This window comes from Doryrhamphus excisus, linkage group LG16 (assembly GCF_037039965.1).
Source record: "Doryrhamphus excisus strain RoL-2023G ecotype Guam linkage group LG16, RoL_Dexc_Guam_v1.1, whole genome shotgun sequence".
In the NCBI taxonomy this organism is placed as follows: Eukaryota; Metazoa; Chordata; class Actinopteri; order Syngnathiformes; family Syngnathidae; genus Doryrhamphus; species Doryrhamphus excisus.
This window is the reverse complement of record NC_136372.1, coordinates 2,612,828-2,631,859: the sequence shown is the minus strand read 5'-3', so window position 1 is coordinate 2,631,859 and position 19,032 is coordinate 2,612,828. Positions and strand designations below refer to the sequence as shown.

At 45.4% G+C, this 19,032-nt stretch overlaps 2 protein-coding genes across 3 annotated transcripts; both read right to left on the bottom strand.

The window, feature by feature from the left end:
• Positions 1-953: 953 nt before the first annotated feature.
• eftud2 (elongation factor Tu GTP binding domain containing 2) lies at positions 954-11,088 on the bottom strand. The gene is made up of 28 exons (XM_058049089.2): positions 10,948-11,088; positions 10,336-10,454; positions 10,083-10,245; positions 9,934-10,012; positions 9,775-9,850; positions 9,540-9,605; positions 9,423-9,458; positions 9,202-9,292; positions 9,041-9,123; positions 8,808-8,974; positions 8,599-8,723; positions 8,455-8,518; positions 8,278-8,368; positions 8,069-8,204; positions 7,843-7,970; positions 7,561-7,754; positions 7,355-7,466; positions 7,125-7,265; positions 6,587-6,688; positions 6,410-6,492; positions 6,179-6,265; positions 5,215-5,341; positions 4,478-4,565; positions 3,960-4,078; positions 3,599-3,693; positions 3,364-3,517; positions 1,301-1,408; positions 954-1,222 (listed from the first exon to the last, which is right to left on the bottom strand). The coding sequence occupies exons 2-28, from the start codon at positions 10,441-10,443 to the stop codon at positions 1,127-1,129; spliced, it is 2,919 nt and encodes a 972-aa protein (XP_057905072.2). The 5' UTR covers positions 10,444-10,454; positions 10,948-11,088; the 3' UTR covers positions 954-1,126.
• Positions 11,089-11,644: 556 nt separating this feature from the next.
• phospho1 (phosphoethanolamine/phosphocholine phosphatase 1) lies at positions 11,645-14,282 on the bottom strand. 2 transcript variants are annotated; one of them, XM_078797423.1, is made up of 3 exons: positions 14,147-14,282; positions 13,797-13,850; positions 11,645-12,791 (listed from the first exon to the last, which is right to left on the bottom strand). In XM_078797423.1, exon 3 carries the CDS (start codon positions 12,718-12,720, stop codon positions 11,860-11,862), a length of 861 nt encoding a protein of 286 aa, XP_078653549.1. In that variant the 5' UTR covers positions 12,721-12,791; positions 13,797-13,850; positions 14,147-14,282; the 3' UTR covers positions 11,645-11,859. The 2 variants fall into 2 exon arrangements, with proteins under 2 accessions (XP_078653549.1, XP_057904145.2); XM_058048162.2 differs by having other exon boundaries at positions 11,645-12,671; positions 14,147-14,260.
• Positions 14,283-19,032: the final 4,750 nt, after the last annotated feature.

The following is a 19,032-nucleotide window of genomic DNA, read 5'->3' as shown; positions in this document are numbered from 1 at the left end:
CCATCATCACTTGTAGCATAGCTCTGCTCGCCACGTGAAAGACGGCAGTTCCGCTCCCCGATGGCGTTCTTCTCTGTGGTCCCAACGACGTTTGAGATGAAGTCTAAGTTTATATTAAACTTATTTGCATATCATAAAGAGCATAAATATTTAAACGAACATGGCAAGTCTTCAGCGTCTTCTCTGTGTTGTGTTGCGTCAGTCACTCTGGTTTCAGTCACACAAGCCAAAGTTTGGCTTGATCCCCCCCCCACCCCCCACCCCTCCCTCCGTCCGTCCGTCCGTCCCCCCCGCCTGCCTCCACTCATCTCTCAGCCTGTCCATCAGTCACGGCCCACACAGTGTCGCCGGTCGGCACGCCAATCAGACACATGACCTCGAGCTCACCGCAGTGTAAAGCCAAAAAGTTAACACTGTACATGAGACTGTGTGAAAGTTCCTGATGATTATTTAATATCAACATTATAAACATAAAAACAGCCAAATGGGCAAATATTAATCTATCCTATCTCTATGAAGTCTTATCTGATGTTTAATTCGGATTCAGATTTGAAAAAAAAAATTTTTAACCAGATTGAGAGCGGACATAGTGTTTCTGATTATGGTATAAAAAAAATACAATTTAACAAGATAAGATAAGCCTTTTTTCGTCCCTCAGTGGGGAAATTTGAATTTTTATTTAAAAAAAAAATTTAAGATAAGAAGAACAAAATTGAAAAATCAGCAGTAATTTTTAAATTAAATTTTTTTTATAAATATTTTTTTTAAAAGACACTTTTTAAAAGTAATAATATTACGATAATGAATGTGTGTGTGGGCTCAGTTTGCTGACATTAAGGTACAGACGTGGCTCATAAATCGGCTATTTTAGATAGCTAAATTACAGTTATTGGGACCCAATGCTGATACCCCTCCCTACGTTATAGTGAAAAGCAAGAGAATAATCAAACAAATTGCAATTACAAAGAGTCTTTTTTTATTATTGTTGAGACAGGATGACATTTTCTTAAAAAAGGTTTGGTGTATTCTACCAGCAATCATTTTGTACATATAGAAAATAAAAGCAGATACAAAAGAAAACTGGACTTGTTTTTGGGGGGTTTTTTGTGTGTGTTGGACCTTGCACTCACATGGGGTAGTTCAACACCACGTCCTGCTTGGCCAGCTCCAGCAACATGGGGTCGTCGAAGAACTTGCTGATGCTCACGTCCTCGCTCAAGCCCTGCCATGAAACAGGATGTCACTATCGTGTGTGTGTGTGTGTTAAAGGGGGTGGGGGTGACGACTAAGCTAAGCTCACCTTGCGCCGTCGGGTCTTGATCATGAACTCTCTGGCCAGGTGGGGGGCGGGCTGAGGCTCCAGAGGCCTGATCACGATGCTCTTGTCCAACGGGTCGCCGGGGACGATCTGCAGGAGACGAGAGGGGGGGTTATTCAGTGGGCATCTTGTGGAAAAAGCCTACAACTAAATGAACTTAAGTGAGTTTTTTTTCATGACAGTGGCGCCCCCTGTGGGTGCTGCTCAAAGTCTTACAATCATTGCTCAATGTTTTGTTTTTCCATCGAATGGCCAATGTAACCATTTCCAAGAAGTTGGTCCAAAATGAAACCACAACAAACTTCCAGCGCCCGACACGAGCTGCCGCTGGTCCACTCGGGATATCTTTTCATTTCTATCAGGCGGGGGTAAAAATCCCAGAAACAATCCATCAAAGTGAAAGACGCGTGACGTTCTCGCTGAGTGGACGCCTTTCGGAGGCGGCTCTCCAACTACCCCCCATCTCCCCCCCCCCACCACCGTTCATATTATCTGATTCGTTGGCAAGCTCCAGACTCGGGGAGCGGCGGCCATCAAGTTGACGGAGGAGGCGACGTGCGAGCGACGCCGGTGACCAACGCTGGTGTCAGTGCCGCGTTGGCAGGTTGTCTTGTGAAATGATTTGAGTCATGCTGACCGACGGCACGCCACGCAAGGAGCCTCGCACAAGCTTGCTCATCATCATCATCATCATCATCATCATGTGATAATGTAACGACACGCTAGGTCTTTTAGGGGGAACTTGAATGTTCCTGGCCTCAGCTGGTGAACAACAATTGCATCGACACGGAGCAAATCAACAGATGGACGGAACAGTACGTTGATGCCGATCACAAGCCGGTCCTGGCTTAAACGAGTTTAATGGTGCAAACACACAGCTGAATCAATATGTGCTAGCCAGCGTCTCGCTTTGTCAAAGCGCGGCGGCGGTGCCGGCGAGGACGGATGCTGAGTAAGTAAATATGTAATCATGCTAGCAATGATGGGACCCGTGCTGGAGGCCAGGAAGATCCTTGCGGGACAAGGACGCGCCATGTGACTTGGACGTGAGGGAATAAATCATTCCTCGGGACGTCGTCACGTGATGCACAACTTTCACCGCCATATCATGGCTTTCACGTACTTGTACAAGTTAAACACACTCAAGTGTGCGCTGCTTCCAGCTGAACGACTCCGTTCCGTACGCGCACTTTGAATCGTTCAGGTGCTACATGACAGCTTTTAGCCCGAGCGATTGCTTTCCCTTCCACATGAAGGACTGCGGCGTACAGGAATCATCACCCCCCCCCCCCCGGAGTGGGCTTAATGTTCGCCGACAGCCGCAGAGCACGCACAAACACATGTCATACACGGCAGCCGCAGACGGACTTAAATCTTAATGACTCAACAGCAGCACTTCAACAGTGATTTAGGCTGAGTGGCGGACATGCGCACGTGGCGGGGGGGGGCACAGCAGGATGGCGTTCTGTGCACGGGTTTAGCACGTGTGCATAATGTGTTAGTTCGCACACTCGGGACTTCCGTGTTTAATGCTTTCTGAGCTGTATAGCATTTTATTTGGAGGATGGGATTGGACGGTGAGCATGAACCCACAGGACATTACGTTCTCCTGCATAGTATGTTAAGAAACATATACGACCATGTCAAGAAGTCACATGTGCAGTTTCTACACATTTATTCCTGTAAACGTCCACATACGAGGACCACTGCACTGTGTCGTTATTAGCGTTGCTCAGAGGATCAGCAACCTGGCAGTTAATGAGTGTACTGAAGTGTTAATGAGTTCTGTACTCTCCTATTGTCTGTTAATGCAACATGAGTACTGGCTGTGTGTGTCGTTTTAGATTTGGCTAGCAGCAGCCCGTTGTGTTTTTTTGCACTAAAAAGGGATTGTTGATCGACCACCTTCTCGCCATGCGGGTAGACGTGTCGAGACCGCCTTCATATCTTCATGACGGTTGCTCGAGTCAAGCGAGGTTGACAAGTGTGGCCGATATCGAGGACATAGTGTATTTGTAGCGGACGACGTGGACTTCAACTCGTACCTGCCAGTGATGGAAGACGGACAGAGCGAAGGCCTGCCCCTGAGTGTGAGTGCGGAGGTCGGTCTCGAAGCCGAAGGAGTCGATGGCTGGGATGAAAGCCTTGATGGTGTAGAGTGGAGAGCCTGGGATCGGCGCGTCCTGAGTCACGTGACCCCTGTGAGACGACGGAATGTTAATAATAATAATAATCATAAAGACATGGATTTTTGTGGATGTTTGCTCTCGTGAATCAAACCTCCGTCGCGCCAGCACCGTGTAGACAGCGGACACACAGTCAGCCGGAGCCTGAACTTCCACAAAGTAGTACGGCTCCATCAACCTTGGCGTGGCCTGCAACGCAAGCAACCATATGTTTCCTTTTGTAAGCACGCGGCTAATGCATGCACAGGTGACCAATGACGGCCACGCGGTCGAAAATGAGATGAGACGACGAGCCAAAACGGCCAAAAGAGGAACGTCACCGCCTCGCAATTAAAGAGAATGATGGTCAGCAAAAATGCAAAGTGTAATCAAGGTAATGGAACATTAAAGAGAGCCTTTCTTAATGGCAGATAGGATTGGGGGTGGGGGGGGTGTAGGGGTCTCTGTGAGCTCACCATGAGGAAGGCCGAGTACACCACCCTCCTGGCGGTCGGGATAACCTGGCCCCCTCCTCGGTGCAGTGGCTCCTGGGCGATGACCGCATCCAGGATCTTGAATTTCACATTCCTGATGGCTGAGGGCAGGACAGGAAGATGGCGGGCAGGGAGAAGCCAAGGAGGAAGGAAGGAGAGAGTCTTTTTTACACGCTCGGGTCGGGGGTGCAAAGTGGTCAAATGAAGCTAATACTTCCGTGCCATGTATGTACACAGTGTACTTAGGGTGTAGCGCTGTATTGTATTTTAAATCTGGAATTGAGCGAATTGCTCACTTTTTAAACTGGCTCAATTTAAAGTCGCATCATCGCAAATCAGACAATGTGCCCGCTCGCCTATTTGTGTCTCCTTTTATTAGGCACGAATGACAAACGATGCTTCGTGGTTAGCATTAGCGCTCAGAGCCAGACTGCTGCCACCTACAGGACGCGGCTGAAATTGTACCAGAGGGCGCCAACGGGAATGAGGACGAGCCTTACGTTCGTCACAGAGAGGCCCCTCCCTGGTGCCCCACTGGAAACCCTGAACGATGCTGTCTTTGACCGAGCCCAGCAGCGCCTTGTCCACCTGCCGGGAACAACAACAACAACAACAACAACAACAACACATAAACATTTGCTGAATCAAGTAAGCTTTGCTTCTTCCTACTCCTTTTCAACATGTGGCAGTGTGAATTGTACGATTATGTATTCCAATGTAACTTATATGCATGTTAAAAATAAATCAAACCATTAACCATTTGTTCAGCAGTCCTTGAACGCACCATAGTAGCGTGCAAAATGAACTGTGCCTTCAGCTTCCGTTGCGGGTGAACAACGGCAATTGAAGAGAGACAGGGGAGGGTTCTGGAGCTGAATCTAATCTATTCATTCCAACCATCAACTTTTACTGCAAATGTTGACCCAAAACCTGAGAATGTCAAGCTACTTCCTGTTAGGTGAGGCGTTACTCCCGCTAAAATGCACTGAAGTTGGTTTGCTAACCGTGTTTCTGTAAGTCAGGATATTGTAATATATTGCATCTGCATATTGTAAAGAGTAAATGACTCTACATGGCATTATACTTCAGTAGATATGTCACTAATTTACCCAAGTTAAGCTATATTTGCATATATTGATTATAAGTTTATATATATTATATATACACACGTTTCTTGCATGTGGGTGGACCTTGTTGGAAAAAGTCCTATTTTCAAAAGTACAACCATTTAACCGACCTCAGAGGGCAGCGTGTCGTCCACAAGGATGTTGGGTCCCGTCGTGTCTGGTCCAAAGGCCCAGATGGACCTGGCAGCCAGCAGATCCCAGTCATACTTTGTCTGGAAAAACTCCCCCAGCTTCTTCCTTTGGGGTGGAGAGAGCGGTTAGAAAAGGTGTTTTGCGTGAAGTGTCAGCTGTAACATAAAGGAGATTGGTTGATGGGGGGGGGGGCTTGAGGGGTTAATGGAAGAGGAAGAGCAGAGCGGGGGCTTTGGTCTAATGGGGGTGTGAAGTGTGTCGCTCTTCTGGCACTGCTGCACTCGTGTGACCTCGTCGCACAAAAAGGAAGCTTGGAAGGGGCTAACGCACACATATAGAATATATACACGGGATATAAGCGGCCCGCGGACGGGAAGTCTCATGCGTGCTTTCAGAGCGTTTTCAATTAGTGTAAGTGAGTAGATCGATACAGCGAGGAGGCTCTTAAAAAAAAAAAAAAAAAAGCTCCACCTTCTTTTCCACCAAACACAGCACACCATCTTTTATTTTCTGTCCAAATATTCCAGAAGGGAAACGTTCCATAAATCAGCATTTTAATTAAATGTTAAATTGAATTCCGGAAAACACACTCTGCTGAATTAAAACTCATCAGAATGTTATCAGCTTGAAAAAGGTTGAAAGTGGCTGTGCACCTAAGAGTTAGCAGGAAGAAGATTGGCTGGTTTTACCATCAGAGGAACATGTGACCACTCAATAGTCCGCATTCTTCAATCGCAGCCTTTAATTAAAAGGAACAAATCATTCCTACACGGCTGCGCATTGTGCCTGCAAACCAATGCATAAAAGAGGAATAAGGCGGTGAAATATGGTCACGTTCAAAAGCGCCGGCGGCCATTATCCAACGGAAATGTCTGGAGTTATGTGGAACACGGAAGGTGCGTTACACCTCCACTTAATTGACCTTTTCATTCTGCGTCGTACCTGTTCCACGTGATCTGCACCACTTCGTTCTCGATGTCCTCGGCCAGCCCCTTCTCCAAGGGCTCGGCGATCATGGTGATCTTATTCCTGTCAATCACATCACACGGCCGTTAATCAATCACTCACACTGACACCATTCTACCCCCTCTGCAGTAAACATATTTATCTCTCAAACTTTTGTGTTTATATTATATTTGTAATTGACACAAATAGGGATGTTTATGTTTTCACTTTTTGTTTGGCGTCTCAGCAAAACACTTGAGGGACGACGTCTCCACAACCGTTTCGCAGAAGGTCACAACAGGGTCAGCAACCTGCGGACATAAACAGGCGTTGTTGCAAAAAAAAAAAAAAACACGACATTCTAAAAGGACTTAAAAGACGTAGTATACTGTAAAAGTGAGTTACTTTGATGTCAATCTCAGAGTACATCTTGCGCAGGTCGTGCATGACACAGTCCAGGTAGAGCTCCCCGGTGCCCAGGATGACATGTTCTCCTGATTCTTCCACCTGAAGGCCACACGATAACCAAACAATGTCAGCTTATAGTTCCCTATGACACACCAGTACAGTGGAACTCGCTTGCGTCCAACTCGATGGCGTCAACATTCAAACGTGGCGAAGGCATTATATCACGTCCTGCTTTGAGTACGTAAGGTGCTCACCACTGTTTGTTGTCAGCTAAAGATAGCGATTCGGCAAAGTTTAGCATCAAACGTTAGCCATCATTGAACACATGCCTTATCATAACGACAAGAATGTAAATTACTCATCGCCTGTCCGAGGCTGCTTTTTAGGTTAAAAAAGTGCATACATGCACAGTTACTTCCTGTTCAGTGCAAAGTAAGCTTCAAAATAAAAGGCATGGCAGTATTGATCTGTTTTACCACAGATTCTAACACCATTCATGTCAGTGTCAGTGCAACTGATATTGATGTTGATGTACCTTGGTGGTGAGGGAGGGGTAACTCTTGTTGACCTTCCTGAGTCCATCCAACATTTTGGGCAGCTCTGACGGGTTGACGGGCTCCACGGCAATCTTTATCACGGACGCCGTGTTGAACTTCAACGGTCTGAAAATCTGAGCCTGGAGAAATAGAGTCATAGTAAAAGTGTGAACTACACATCAAACTGGCTTTTTTTTTTTTTATAGAAGTGAAGAAAGTCCAGTCTCACGTCTTCATTCCCTCTGGGCTCCGTGATGGTGGCAGTCTTGACTATGGGCTGGTCACATCCTTCGATAAGGACCCAGTTCCCAGCAGGAACTCGATTGACTTCAATTTGGTATCTTAAAAAAACGGGTGGAAGGGATGAGATTTAACAAAAATCAGCACCTTGACCTTTAACTGTCAGAAAAATGAGGCCAAATCCTCAAAGCGTACCTGGCGACTGATATCCAGAGCCGGCCCACGGTGCAGACCTGGGAATCCTCCTCATCCTCCAGGGTGTAGTTCTCTCCTAAGACCTTGACTGGCTGGCCCGCCTGGATGGTCCCGCTCAGCACCCTGCCAAATGCGTGGAACTGCACGCCGTCCTCGGTGCTGTACATCTTTGTGGTGTGGCACATCAGAGGACCCTGATGGAGGCGAGGAGGGGATAAGGATGACAATTTGGGATGTGGAAGTCTTTCAAGTGGAATGACTGCGGTTGGCGGATTCACTCACTTCAGGGTCACACTCAGCCATGGCTTCCCCCAGGTCCGAGTCCAGACCTCCGGTGTAGGTGTGCTCTATCTTGTTCCGAGCGCCTTCCTGTGGTGAGGGGATGTGCTGCACACACATGTCCACAAAGCCTACAAAGGGCGGAAAAAGGAGCCATTTTACACAAACACTGAATTTGTATAATGTTGCTTTCTAAAGAAAAAGCTAAATAAACTAAAAAGAGGCATACCGGTGAACTCGCCAAAGAAGCGGTTACACACCAGCCTCAGCAGCGGCCTGATGTTAAGTTTCAGTTCCTCTTTGGACAGGTGTACCCCCAACTCGTCCAGGACTCTGGGGAGGGACGTGTCCACGTCTCCAACCACCTAAACAGACAGTCTTGATTGGCACTCCAGGGAAATAAACAAGTTTTTTTTTCTTTTTTCGGTGCATTCCTACCTGTGAGAGGATTTTGTAGAGAGGCTCCAGGACAAACTCCACAAAGCTGCGCTGAGAGTTACTGTTGGGAGCTTTCTTGGTGAACTTGCGTCTGGGATGAAATGGAACACAGAAAATAATGAAGGCGTGGCGTGGCATTAGAAACATCTTAATGTCAAACATTGTTTAAACGCTCACGTTTTGGGGTTAAAATAAATGTCCCCCCAGAGTCTTTTGGAAAACTCTGTGTAGTTGATGTCACCTGCAAAAAAAACAAAACACACTCCTAAGAGGGGTGCATTTAGAGAGAACAAAACAGGCTCGTTGGGTGTATTGTCGCACCGTACGTATCCGCATAGATCTTGGCAAAGGACCCCAGGGTGAAGCAGATGCTGTACTGCGAGCTGGCGAAGCAGACGTTCCCGAGCAGAGGAGTAACCACCAAGTTCTCATCAGTGGAGTACGTGCTGAGAGAGGAAGTGGGACAAGTGAACACACACTCGGAACAGGAAGTCGCTTCTCTGTCTCCACGGGGCTGCTGGGAATTTTACCTGAGCAACCCGTTGACCTCGTCCACGATGTGGCGAAGTTTGTAGTAGGCGTCCGTGGGGGGTAGTTTGAGCTCCACGATGAGCCGGTCCACTTTGTTGATGCAGATGGTGATGGCCATGTGCTCCTGGACGGCGTGTTTGATGAGTCGCTCGGTATTCAGCATCACCTGCAAACAAATAAAACGCACATTTATTTTGATCATGTTGGAACACGATGACAAAAAAAAACATACTCCTTCCGCCGCGTCGATGAAGAGGATGATGCCGTCTGAGATGCGGATGCTGGATGTGACCTCATCCGAGAAGTTGACGTGACCTTTAGGATGCAAGAGTGTGTTTGCTTTCTGTTGTCTCGCCACAAAATGAGGACACGCGCGTAAAAGAAGAAGCATACCTGGCGTGTCCATGATGTTCAACAGGTAGGATTTGCCTCTGGAGTCGGGCAGCACCATTGTGACGGGGGTACTCTTGATGCCAACCCCCCGCTGTGAAGCATACACAGGATATAATCAGCCAAATGCTTCTATTTATACCCTTTATATTAGGAATTATTGCGGATTCTAAAGATATTTTGTTTGATATGTGTAACGCTGGTGTTTATAAGAAGTTGCTCACCTCCTGTTCGGTAAAGAGGATGTCGGTGTAGCGGAGCTGAAAGAGCCAAGATGCATGTTAAAGAGCAGTCACTTTAGTCCTGAATGGATGTTGGATTAGCTTTGCTAGCGCACTCACATCTATGTCATCCCTTTTCCTAATTTCTGGGTGCGTCTGCTCGATGAGGCAGTCCACAAAGCAGGTCTGAATAGGATTGAAACATTTTATGAAGTCATTTAAAAAAAGGACAGAAATATTAAGAGCTCAGACTGTGATGATCTTGGGAAGCATATGTTTCCTCGGGCAAAACGCCATGGAGCACTTCCAGAAAAAGGACACAGACACACGGAAGTGGGCAGGCAAGAAATCTAACCTTGCCGTGGTGGAGGTGACCGCACAGAGTGACATTACGGATCAGCTCGGGACTGTCCATCAAGTCTGCAAGGAATCTGGCAAGGAGGGAAATACCACTTAATTAATGCAACACAACAAGCAGGAAAGATTATACAAACGCAATGAAAAGATCACTCACTCCATGTCGTAAACGGTAGCGGGTAACTCTTGCTCCATCAGAGTGAACTGCTTGTGTCTCACTGGCTTGATGATGGGCTCTGATGGGGAAAAATTAGCATGTGTTGACGTTTAGTATCTAAGCTAAAGCTGCTTTTCTTCATCACATACCTGTAAGTGGTTGCGTGTCTTCCTCCTGGACGATAGTTTCCACTTCAGGCCCGTAGACCTCCTCTGCTGTTGGGTAGTATTTCTTGTCCTCATGCAGGACCACCTCCATGCCAGGGACGTCCTCATCGGCATCAGCCGGCTCGTCGTCATCATCCTCATCTCCCTGTCAGGGGAGAGTTATACAATGAGTAACCTGCATTGGTGTGTGACATTATCAGATAAAGTATTAGTAAATAAATATGGGGAGTGGTACCTCATCAACGTCTCTGTCCTCCGCATCCAGGTCATTTTCATCATCGTCATCAGAGTCCAGCTCTGGACCGATGTAGTTCCCAAATTCGTCGTACAGATCAGCCTCCATTTCGCAGAGAACTGAGGAAAAGGTTGTGTATGAAACAGCAGACAGCATTGTCAACAAGTTCGCAAAGGCTTTTTTCATATTTGCTATCTGTTTTGAGCTGAAATGTCGATAATTCACCAATAAGAATAATCTGATCACGTAACATAATACTTAACACTTGGTTTATTTCGTGACCTCACATCGATTAGCGTCACTAGCCCATTGAACTCTGTAGTGTAGCTAATGCTAACTTAGCTTGCAAGGTTGCGATGCCACAGGCAGTGACGCTATTCACTATTTAAATAAGCTCGATTCATATAGCATATTAGAGGGGTCTGCGTTTTAATTTTGCGCTGCGTTATTAAGCAAACATTTCTAAAAGTATTAGCATGCTAGTAAGCTAAACAGGCAAAGAATGAATGGCAAGAGGGGACAACGTCCGCGTTACGTTATTGTAGAGCGACTTCAAAAACATGTATACTCACTGCGTTGTATTGTTGCCCAAAGAATAGACAAATTACTCACCTGTAGTCTGTTATAACGAAGCACTAACGTATTCCTTTGCGAACAATATAGAAGTAATTTGATTGTGTTGCAACCTTTTATATTTTTCAACTACCGCCATGCGCGAGAGCCGCTACTTCCGGTATGCTCTTATTCTACTGCTTAAAAATAACTGGCTCACTGTCGCCCCCGTCGGCACGTGGTGGCCACTTAGTAGACTGCAACTCAGAAATGCTTCCACCCCAAAGATACAGTCAGCTTTATGTATTGTACGTTTTGTATATATATTTTTTGCATCTTATAATACTTCCTTACTAAAACCGGAACACTTGAAGACATTCTATCGAAATTGGTAAAACAAAGGAGGACTTAGCACGTGTTTACATTTAGTGAAATGACTATTAGGACATAGTTTTTGCAAGTGTGTACTTTTAAGTGTCTCAGTTGTTACCGCACATGCGCAACACACCGTTTAGAAATACCGCCCACGATATGGACGTCGTACAAAAAGCAGTAGCATTAATTTGGCCGCCAGATGGCGCCAGATGTACATGTTTACAGGTTATAACGCCCTGTGTACATCGTAATTGCCTAAAACAACAATAGTGTTTTTATGCAGCTGCCAGACCAAAGTTTGTCCACTTAAAGTATATTTAATGAACAGTATATCTGCTGAGGTGTCATAAATCAATAAAAACACACACAAACGATTCAGTTGATGGCTTTATTCCTGTTGCTGGTAATAGTTTGCTCCAACAGAGTAAACACAAAAAGACTTCCGACATAAAAAGACATACAGTACATTTCAAGATAAAGCACCTTTTTGAAGAATATTGCAGAGGTTAGTACATGGAAAAGTGCACTTTGTGAAAAGTAATTTAATTGAAAACATTTTAATATAATTATTGCCTTCAAAGTTGCCACTGAACCTCCCTACTCCGTTACTATCTTCCTCAGCCGCTGCACCACATCTTCCGCGGTGGTCCAGGGCACCGTCACCGCCTTGAACTCCCCCGGCATGGACTCGTGGGTTTCCGTGATGAGGCGGTGCATGGGGAAGTCTCGCCGCGGGAAGGCCACGTCCCGGGGCCCCAGGGCGAGTGCCGGGCAGAAGTCGTTGGCTCCGTCCCCCACGTAGAAGACCCTTTGGTAGGGGCGCCCTCGCTCCTGCGTACGGCGACTCACATACTCCCGGATGATGGCCTGCTTGCACATGTTCTCTGGGCACCGCTGGCACTCGTGGGTGTGGAAGCCCTTCAGGACCAGGCGGCCGTCCCTGTTGAAGGTGGCCGGGTTGCTGAAGATACGATGGAAGAGGGGTCGCGCCCCGGCGCGTCTCAGCCACGACTCGATGAAGAAGGTGTTGGCGTCCGACACCAGGATGACCTCGAAGTCGTGCGAGGGCCGGTTGCGGAGGAACTGGAAGAGCGTGAGCATGCCGGGTGTGGCGGGCAACTTCTCCATGACCCCGCGTATGTCGCTTTCGGTGACGCCCTGCTCGGCCAGGTAGGCCAGGACACGCTGCATGTAGTCGTTGTAGCGGCCCGGCTGGTAGGTGTCCTTCAGCCAGCTGGGGAGGTGCTGACTCGGGGCGGTCTGCACCACCATGTCGTCGCTGGTCTCGTCCACGATGGTCTCGTCAAAGTCGAAGACGATGAGGAAGCGCTTGTTCGGGGAGATGTGACCCGGGTGGGAGGCCATCCTGCTGTCGTTGTGCACTCGGGACCCGGGGAGCTCCTCCTCACCTGGGGGGTGAGGTGGGAAATAACAGCAGTTGAAGAACGAGTCCCCCATGACTGTCTAATGATGCACGGTGGCGGCCGCAGTGGTCTTCTCCTGCATCCCAAGGTGAAGTGGGGGGTCTTCTGGAGAGGAAGGGATGTGGAGAAGTCCCATTTGAATATCATTTCAACAGAGCGCTGATTCTCAAACTGTGGCACAAGTGCCACTGATGGCACGCAAGCTCCACACAGTGGTAGTCACAGTAGTTTCTACCTACACGTCCGATACTTAGCGTAAACAGTTTGAGTACCATCATAACAGAACAAGGGTCTCCAACCTGCATCACGCTAGTTCTCTGAAGACACAAACTTTTGAAAATATTACATCATCTCCCGCCTAAATGCTGAAAAACCAACGACGACAAGCCGCCATTTTTCGATCAAACGCAATCTGCAGTTTGTGTTTTCATTCATTCATTCATTTTCTACCGCTTTTTCCTCACGAGGGTCGCGGGCCTATCCCAGCTGTCTTCAGGCGAGAGGCGGGGTACTGGTGGCCAGCCAATCACAGGACACATATAGACAAACAACCATTCACACTCACATTCATACCTATGGACAATTTGGAGTCGCTAATTAACCTAGCATGTTTTTGGAATCTGGGAGGAAACCGGACTACCCGGAGAAAACCCACGCATGCACGGGGAGAACATGCAAACTCCACACAGAGATGGCCGAGGGTGGGAATTGAACCCTGGTCTCCTAGCTGTGAGGTCTGCGCGCTAACCACTAGACCGCCGTGCCGCCCCAGTTTGTGTTTTTCCGTATAAAAAAAAAAAAAACAGTCAAAGTTAATGTACATCATTTGGCGAGCTACAAGCAGCTCGGGGGCGACATGTTGGAGACCACCGTAAAAAAGAGGGGTCACTTCATTAGGTACACCTGCATGCATGCGAACTAGCGGGATGGTGTATCACTATGGGAGGTGTTTCTAATATTTCGGTTGCATAAAACACAAAAACAGAGTATTATCAGTTATTATTATTATTATGATATTATTATTATTAGTAAAAATATCACATTTGATAGGAGGTGCATGTGTACTTAATGAAGTGACCATGCAGTCGTCTGTGGTTTTTTTTTACTCACCTTTTTGGTGTGTTGGTGCGTGGAAGTGGATCACATGGAGCACCCAGCCAGGGTCTGTTATTTTTTGGAAAGGTGAACAGTCAATAATAAGTTTTAATAAGTCATATACAAGCCCTTATGATGAAACATGATGATTGTAAAATAAGGAGTAAACGCTAAAGCAACCAATGGCTACACTGTGTCGACATTAAAGAGCAATTTATTTGTAATTGACAATTAAGAGCTCTGTCGTGCCGAACACACGTCAACGTCACACAGGTATTTGACCTACTTTCTTATAAAAACATCAACAGAAAAAAAACAGCTGATTTATGAGATATTTGTACAGAAAAGTAACATTAAACACATACTTGCGTCACCTCTGCTGGTCGGGATCGTCGTTTGATGGTTCGGTCCAGTCGCACTGAAAGGAAAGACGGTGTTGCTCGGCTTTTTATGCGACAAGCGAACGCACCGCCGCCGCCGCCGCCTCGTGAGCGCGCCGAGTCCGCCCAGTTAATGACAGAGCTGCTTCTGCGGCTGCGCGCGCTCACGACTCAAATACAACATAATACATACATAATACAGAAAGACCGCACTTCCTCATACCCTTTCTGTCAATACCACATTAGAAACTGGTCAGACCTGTACCCTGGGGTAAAACGCGGTCTAGTCAGCCCACAATATAAACAGGCCAAGCCTAAAATGAGCTAAACTTGGTGTACTAGCTAATGTACCCAAGCATAGTAACATAACAAACCCAGAATAAATCAATTAGGACAAACACGACAGTGGTATAGCACATAAACACAATATAGAGTATTATAATAGTATTATGGGGAATATACAGTACCTTTAGGCAGAGTGTCACTAGGTTCTGAGGACCGGGTTGGGGGGCCCTGGACCCCCATTAGGAAATCCAAAAAATAAAATAATAAAATTAAAAAAATATATATAATATAATATAAAATTATATCATTATTATATTATTAATTAGCCTATTATTATTACTTATATTATTACTTCTTCTGATTATTACTACTATAATAATAAATTAATAACATTAGTGACAATTAGTGAATATTTTTTTAACTTCTATTCTTGTCCTTTTATATAAAATTTGTCAGAGATTTTTTTGTAAAAAAAAAATCAATAAAAAAATCAAATTATTTAGGAGGGCTTAAGAACATTTTAGCCCCCTAAAATAGGCCTAGTGACACCACTGCCTTTAGGTATAATAATCACCGACTATAAATGGTATATAATAATAAAAAAGAACAAAAAAAAGACCCTATAGGTATAAACTGGACTAGCTCAGAATATACCTCGTCATCATAAAAAAAAACAATAATAACTGACTATAGATGGGAATATAAATGGTATATACCAGACCAGCTGAGTATACACCCCATACAGGATATAACAACAGCGACTCGATGGTACACATTGGGTTGTCGTACACACAGATTTTAAACTACAATAGCTCAGATAGACTAGAATATACCATGGACTGCCCCCCCCCCCCCCCCCCACACTTTCAGGTTAAACTCAGGCCGGGAATAAAACCCAATCAGGCGAAAGCGTATACCAGCAATAATAAACACTACAGAGTATACACAATATACTGTCTCAGGTTGTGTATTAACTAGATTAGATTGGAATACTGGTGTATACGGAAATTGGGTTATGACAGTGTACACAGTTAATACAGTACAATAAATATACAAATGGTGTGTAAAAATACTGTGCTGTACAGTATTGTGTTTACAAGATGTGCAGTTCAACGCCTTCTGTTGGATTCATAACTGCGGCGCTTTCTCCTGCAGATAGTGCCATCAAACCAGAAATTAAATCAACGCCCATACTACAAACTATCTTTGCCTCCTGAGAAGAGCTTTTTGTGCCAGCGTTCCGTGTTAATGTGGGCCAGTGTGCCTTCACGCTACTTCCTTTCACCTCCACAGGAAGCGTCTTCAAAAGTTCATGATCATCCTTCCTGCGATGCTTCCACCCTCGCTTATTTCTGGTGCACACGCAGCTTGATTGGCAAGACCCCCACTTCAAAAAGCCAGCATGAAAAAAAAAAAACGCCTCCACCTATTCTTCTCTTTCTCTTATCTTCCTCTTACCACGCATGCCCTCCTCCTCCACCTCCTCCTCCTCCTCCTCACCTCCATGCCTAACAGCTCACAGCTGGCTCGGTGACTGTATCCACAGCCTACAGGGAGATGTTTCGACAGCGTGTTATTATCTCCTCTGTTTTTGTAGACGAGCGCCCACTCACCGCCGCTGAATCACGCCTCTCCAAAACCCCCCCATGGGCGCACTTGGGACTCACCTACAGCGAGAGAACACACGTTTGTGAAGGTGTTCCATCATCAGGTCACGCGGGAAATGCCATCATAGTTACCTGCACTGTGGAACTTCTTCTGGGAAAGTACGGCTTGTCAGTCAACGGCAGGGGCATCGGGTTGGGTTACTGATGGGGGAAAAATAAGGGTGCCGCCATGTTTGGTTGGGTCAAAAGGAACTATTACTATTTGCTGATAACTATTAGCATGTATTTGGAGCCCACCCACAACACCCGAGTAACGCCGCATACAATTTGAGACCTACGCAGTACTGTAATACCTCATTTATCGGAAAACTATTAATGGCCTAAATACAGTTTAACATTATTAGAGCCCTCTAGACATGAAATAACACCCCTATGTACACCTTTACACTCCAAAATAGTCGACACAATAACAAAATATGCTATTTAAAGTACTAGTACTACAGTACTCATACGGGTGTGTGTTATTGCAATTGTATACCGGTGCTATAGGGGACCAGGAAGTGATGTTGGGGTTCAGGGTTGTCTTACGATGGCGCGGGGTACAGCCTCGTGTTGTGAGATAATTTAAACCTGCAATAAAAGCCTGTTGTTCCGGCGATCGAGTCTGGTGCTTGTGCGTCTCACCGCACATTATAGTGACAATACTGACATACTAAGTGACATCTAAGCTGGTAAAAATAAATGTAAATAAATTTACATTTTATAATGCTTTTATAAATAAATAAAGTCATATCTGACCTAGTTGGAGAAGTTCAGTCCAAGGTTGGAGTTGCTCAAGGCCTCTGATTGGAAACACAATACTGTACACGCTACGTCTTATCGGCTATCAGGAGGGGGGGGGGGCAAAAAAAAACCAAATAAACAAAAAAACCTTCTGCAGATAAAAACTTTGGACCTCACGTGCGGTTAGAAAGCATGGCAACCACAGACCCTTCGACCCTAAAAAAAAACGGTGAAAATAGCCACGGGTTTGAGATAAGAGCTGTTGTGAAGGTTACCGTAGTTGAAGGCCCCCGTGGCCCAATTCCCTTTCTGACGGCGGGGCCGCCGTCAGCATCCAAAAGATCCAGATCAAGTCAAGCACAGAAACTCGTGGCTACTTGTTTTTACTTAAAGTTAGCAGTCAGTTAAATGTACATTATCAAAAAAAAAAAAAAAAAAAAAAGGCCCAACTTTGTTTCACTTCTCAAATCTCCAGAGAACATACAAAAAAAAAAAGACAAACCTTATAAAGCTGCACATTTTGTACCAGATACAATAATAATTATAATAATAAAATACACATTAATGCTACATTAAGTGGTTAGAAATACAAAGTGGGAGGAAGGGGAAGTATAATAATGATTTATCTGTTTCTTTTGTTTTTTTTTTGCTTTAAAACATCTTAGAATCTTAGAATATACAATGTTATTTTTTCGCAACTATAGCCAAGAATTTTAGTAGAAAGTGCATTCTATGAAAGCAAAGAAAGGAGGAGCATCATCCGGCAATTTCAATAAACATGATGCAGATTTAAAAAAAAAAAAAAAAAAAAAAGTATTGCGGATAAAATCATGGAAGGGCAAAGTGTGTGGTCGGCGAAGCGGGAGGAAAACCGGAAAACTGTCCCCCTACCCCTTCCAAAGTACATTTCTTTTTTGGATTTTTGCACATATTCAAAGAAAAGTCTTGTTTTGCTATGGTCCCCCTTCCACATCACCCGCCTCAACCTGGCATTCTCCTCCTTTCCTTGCCTATATATAAAAAAAAAACCAAAACAAAATAACATCCACTCAAATTCAACCATTCCTCACGCAGCCTGGACTGCAATCTGTTCCACAAGCCATCGCTTCCCTGCGCCTCGCCCACGCAGCGCTAAAGTGCAGAGAATACACACATTTAAAAAAAAAAAAAAACAGAACAGGCATCAAACGAGACAAAGAGCCATACTGCAAGTGGGATGACGAGCTATCATCCAAGCGGGTTTAATAACTGCAGGTCCAATCCAGGAGGCGCCCTAAACTACCCATTTTGAACCACTTCAGGCAGAATACTGGAAAGGGTTGGGGCAAAAAGGGGGGCGGCTTTTGGTATAGTAAGTATCTGGGACATGTTTCAAAACAAATAACATCCAGTAATGTGCAAAAAAAAAAAAAAAAAAAAAAAGACCACCATTAGCTTTGTTACTTCAATGTAGCGAAGTAAAAACGGTAAACAGTAGCACAAGAAACAGAAGGAGCCATTTTGTTTTCAGTGAGGAATCGGGATAAAAAAGGTGCAGGATTCATTTTGAAGCGTGTAAACCTTACGGAATTATACGCTTCTATCACACAACAGCTCCGGTTGAATATCTGGCACTGTGCCTTTTATACAGAAACCAGCAGAAAGGCATGACCATTTTCATCACCAACGTGTCCCCTTTCACACAGCCACCGCCCATTTCCCTTTCAGTACTGTCTTCTCAAGGCACAAAACCAAAGAAAGCAATAGAATAGTGCTGCAACTATTTTTTAAATTATGAATTAATCTGGGGCGGCACGGTGGTCTAGTGGTTAGCGCGCAGACCTCGCAGCTAGGAGACCAGGGTTCAATTCCACCCTCGGCCATCTCTGTGTGGAGTTTGCATGTTCTCTCCGGGTACTCCGGTTTCCTCCCACATTCCAAAAACATGCTAGGTTAATTAGCGACTCCAAATTGTCCATAGGTATGAATGTGAGTGTGAATGGTTGTTTGTCTATATGTGCCCTGTGATTGGCTGGCGACCAGTCCAGGGTGTATACCGCCTCTCGCCCAAAGACAGCTGAGATAGGCTCCAGCAACCCCGCGACCCTCGTGAGGAAAAAGCGGTAGAAAATGAATGAATGAATTAATTAATTAATCTGAAGCTTGTCTTTTCGATTAATCGATTAGTTTGGGTTTTATCCTTGGTCAGTTAATTAA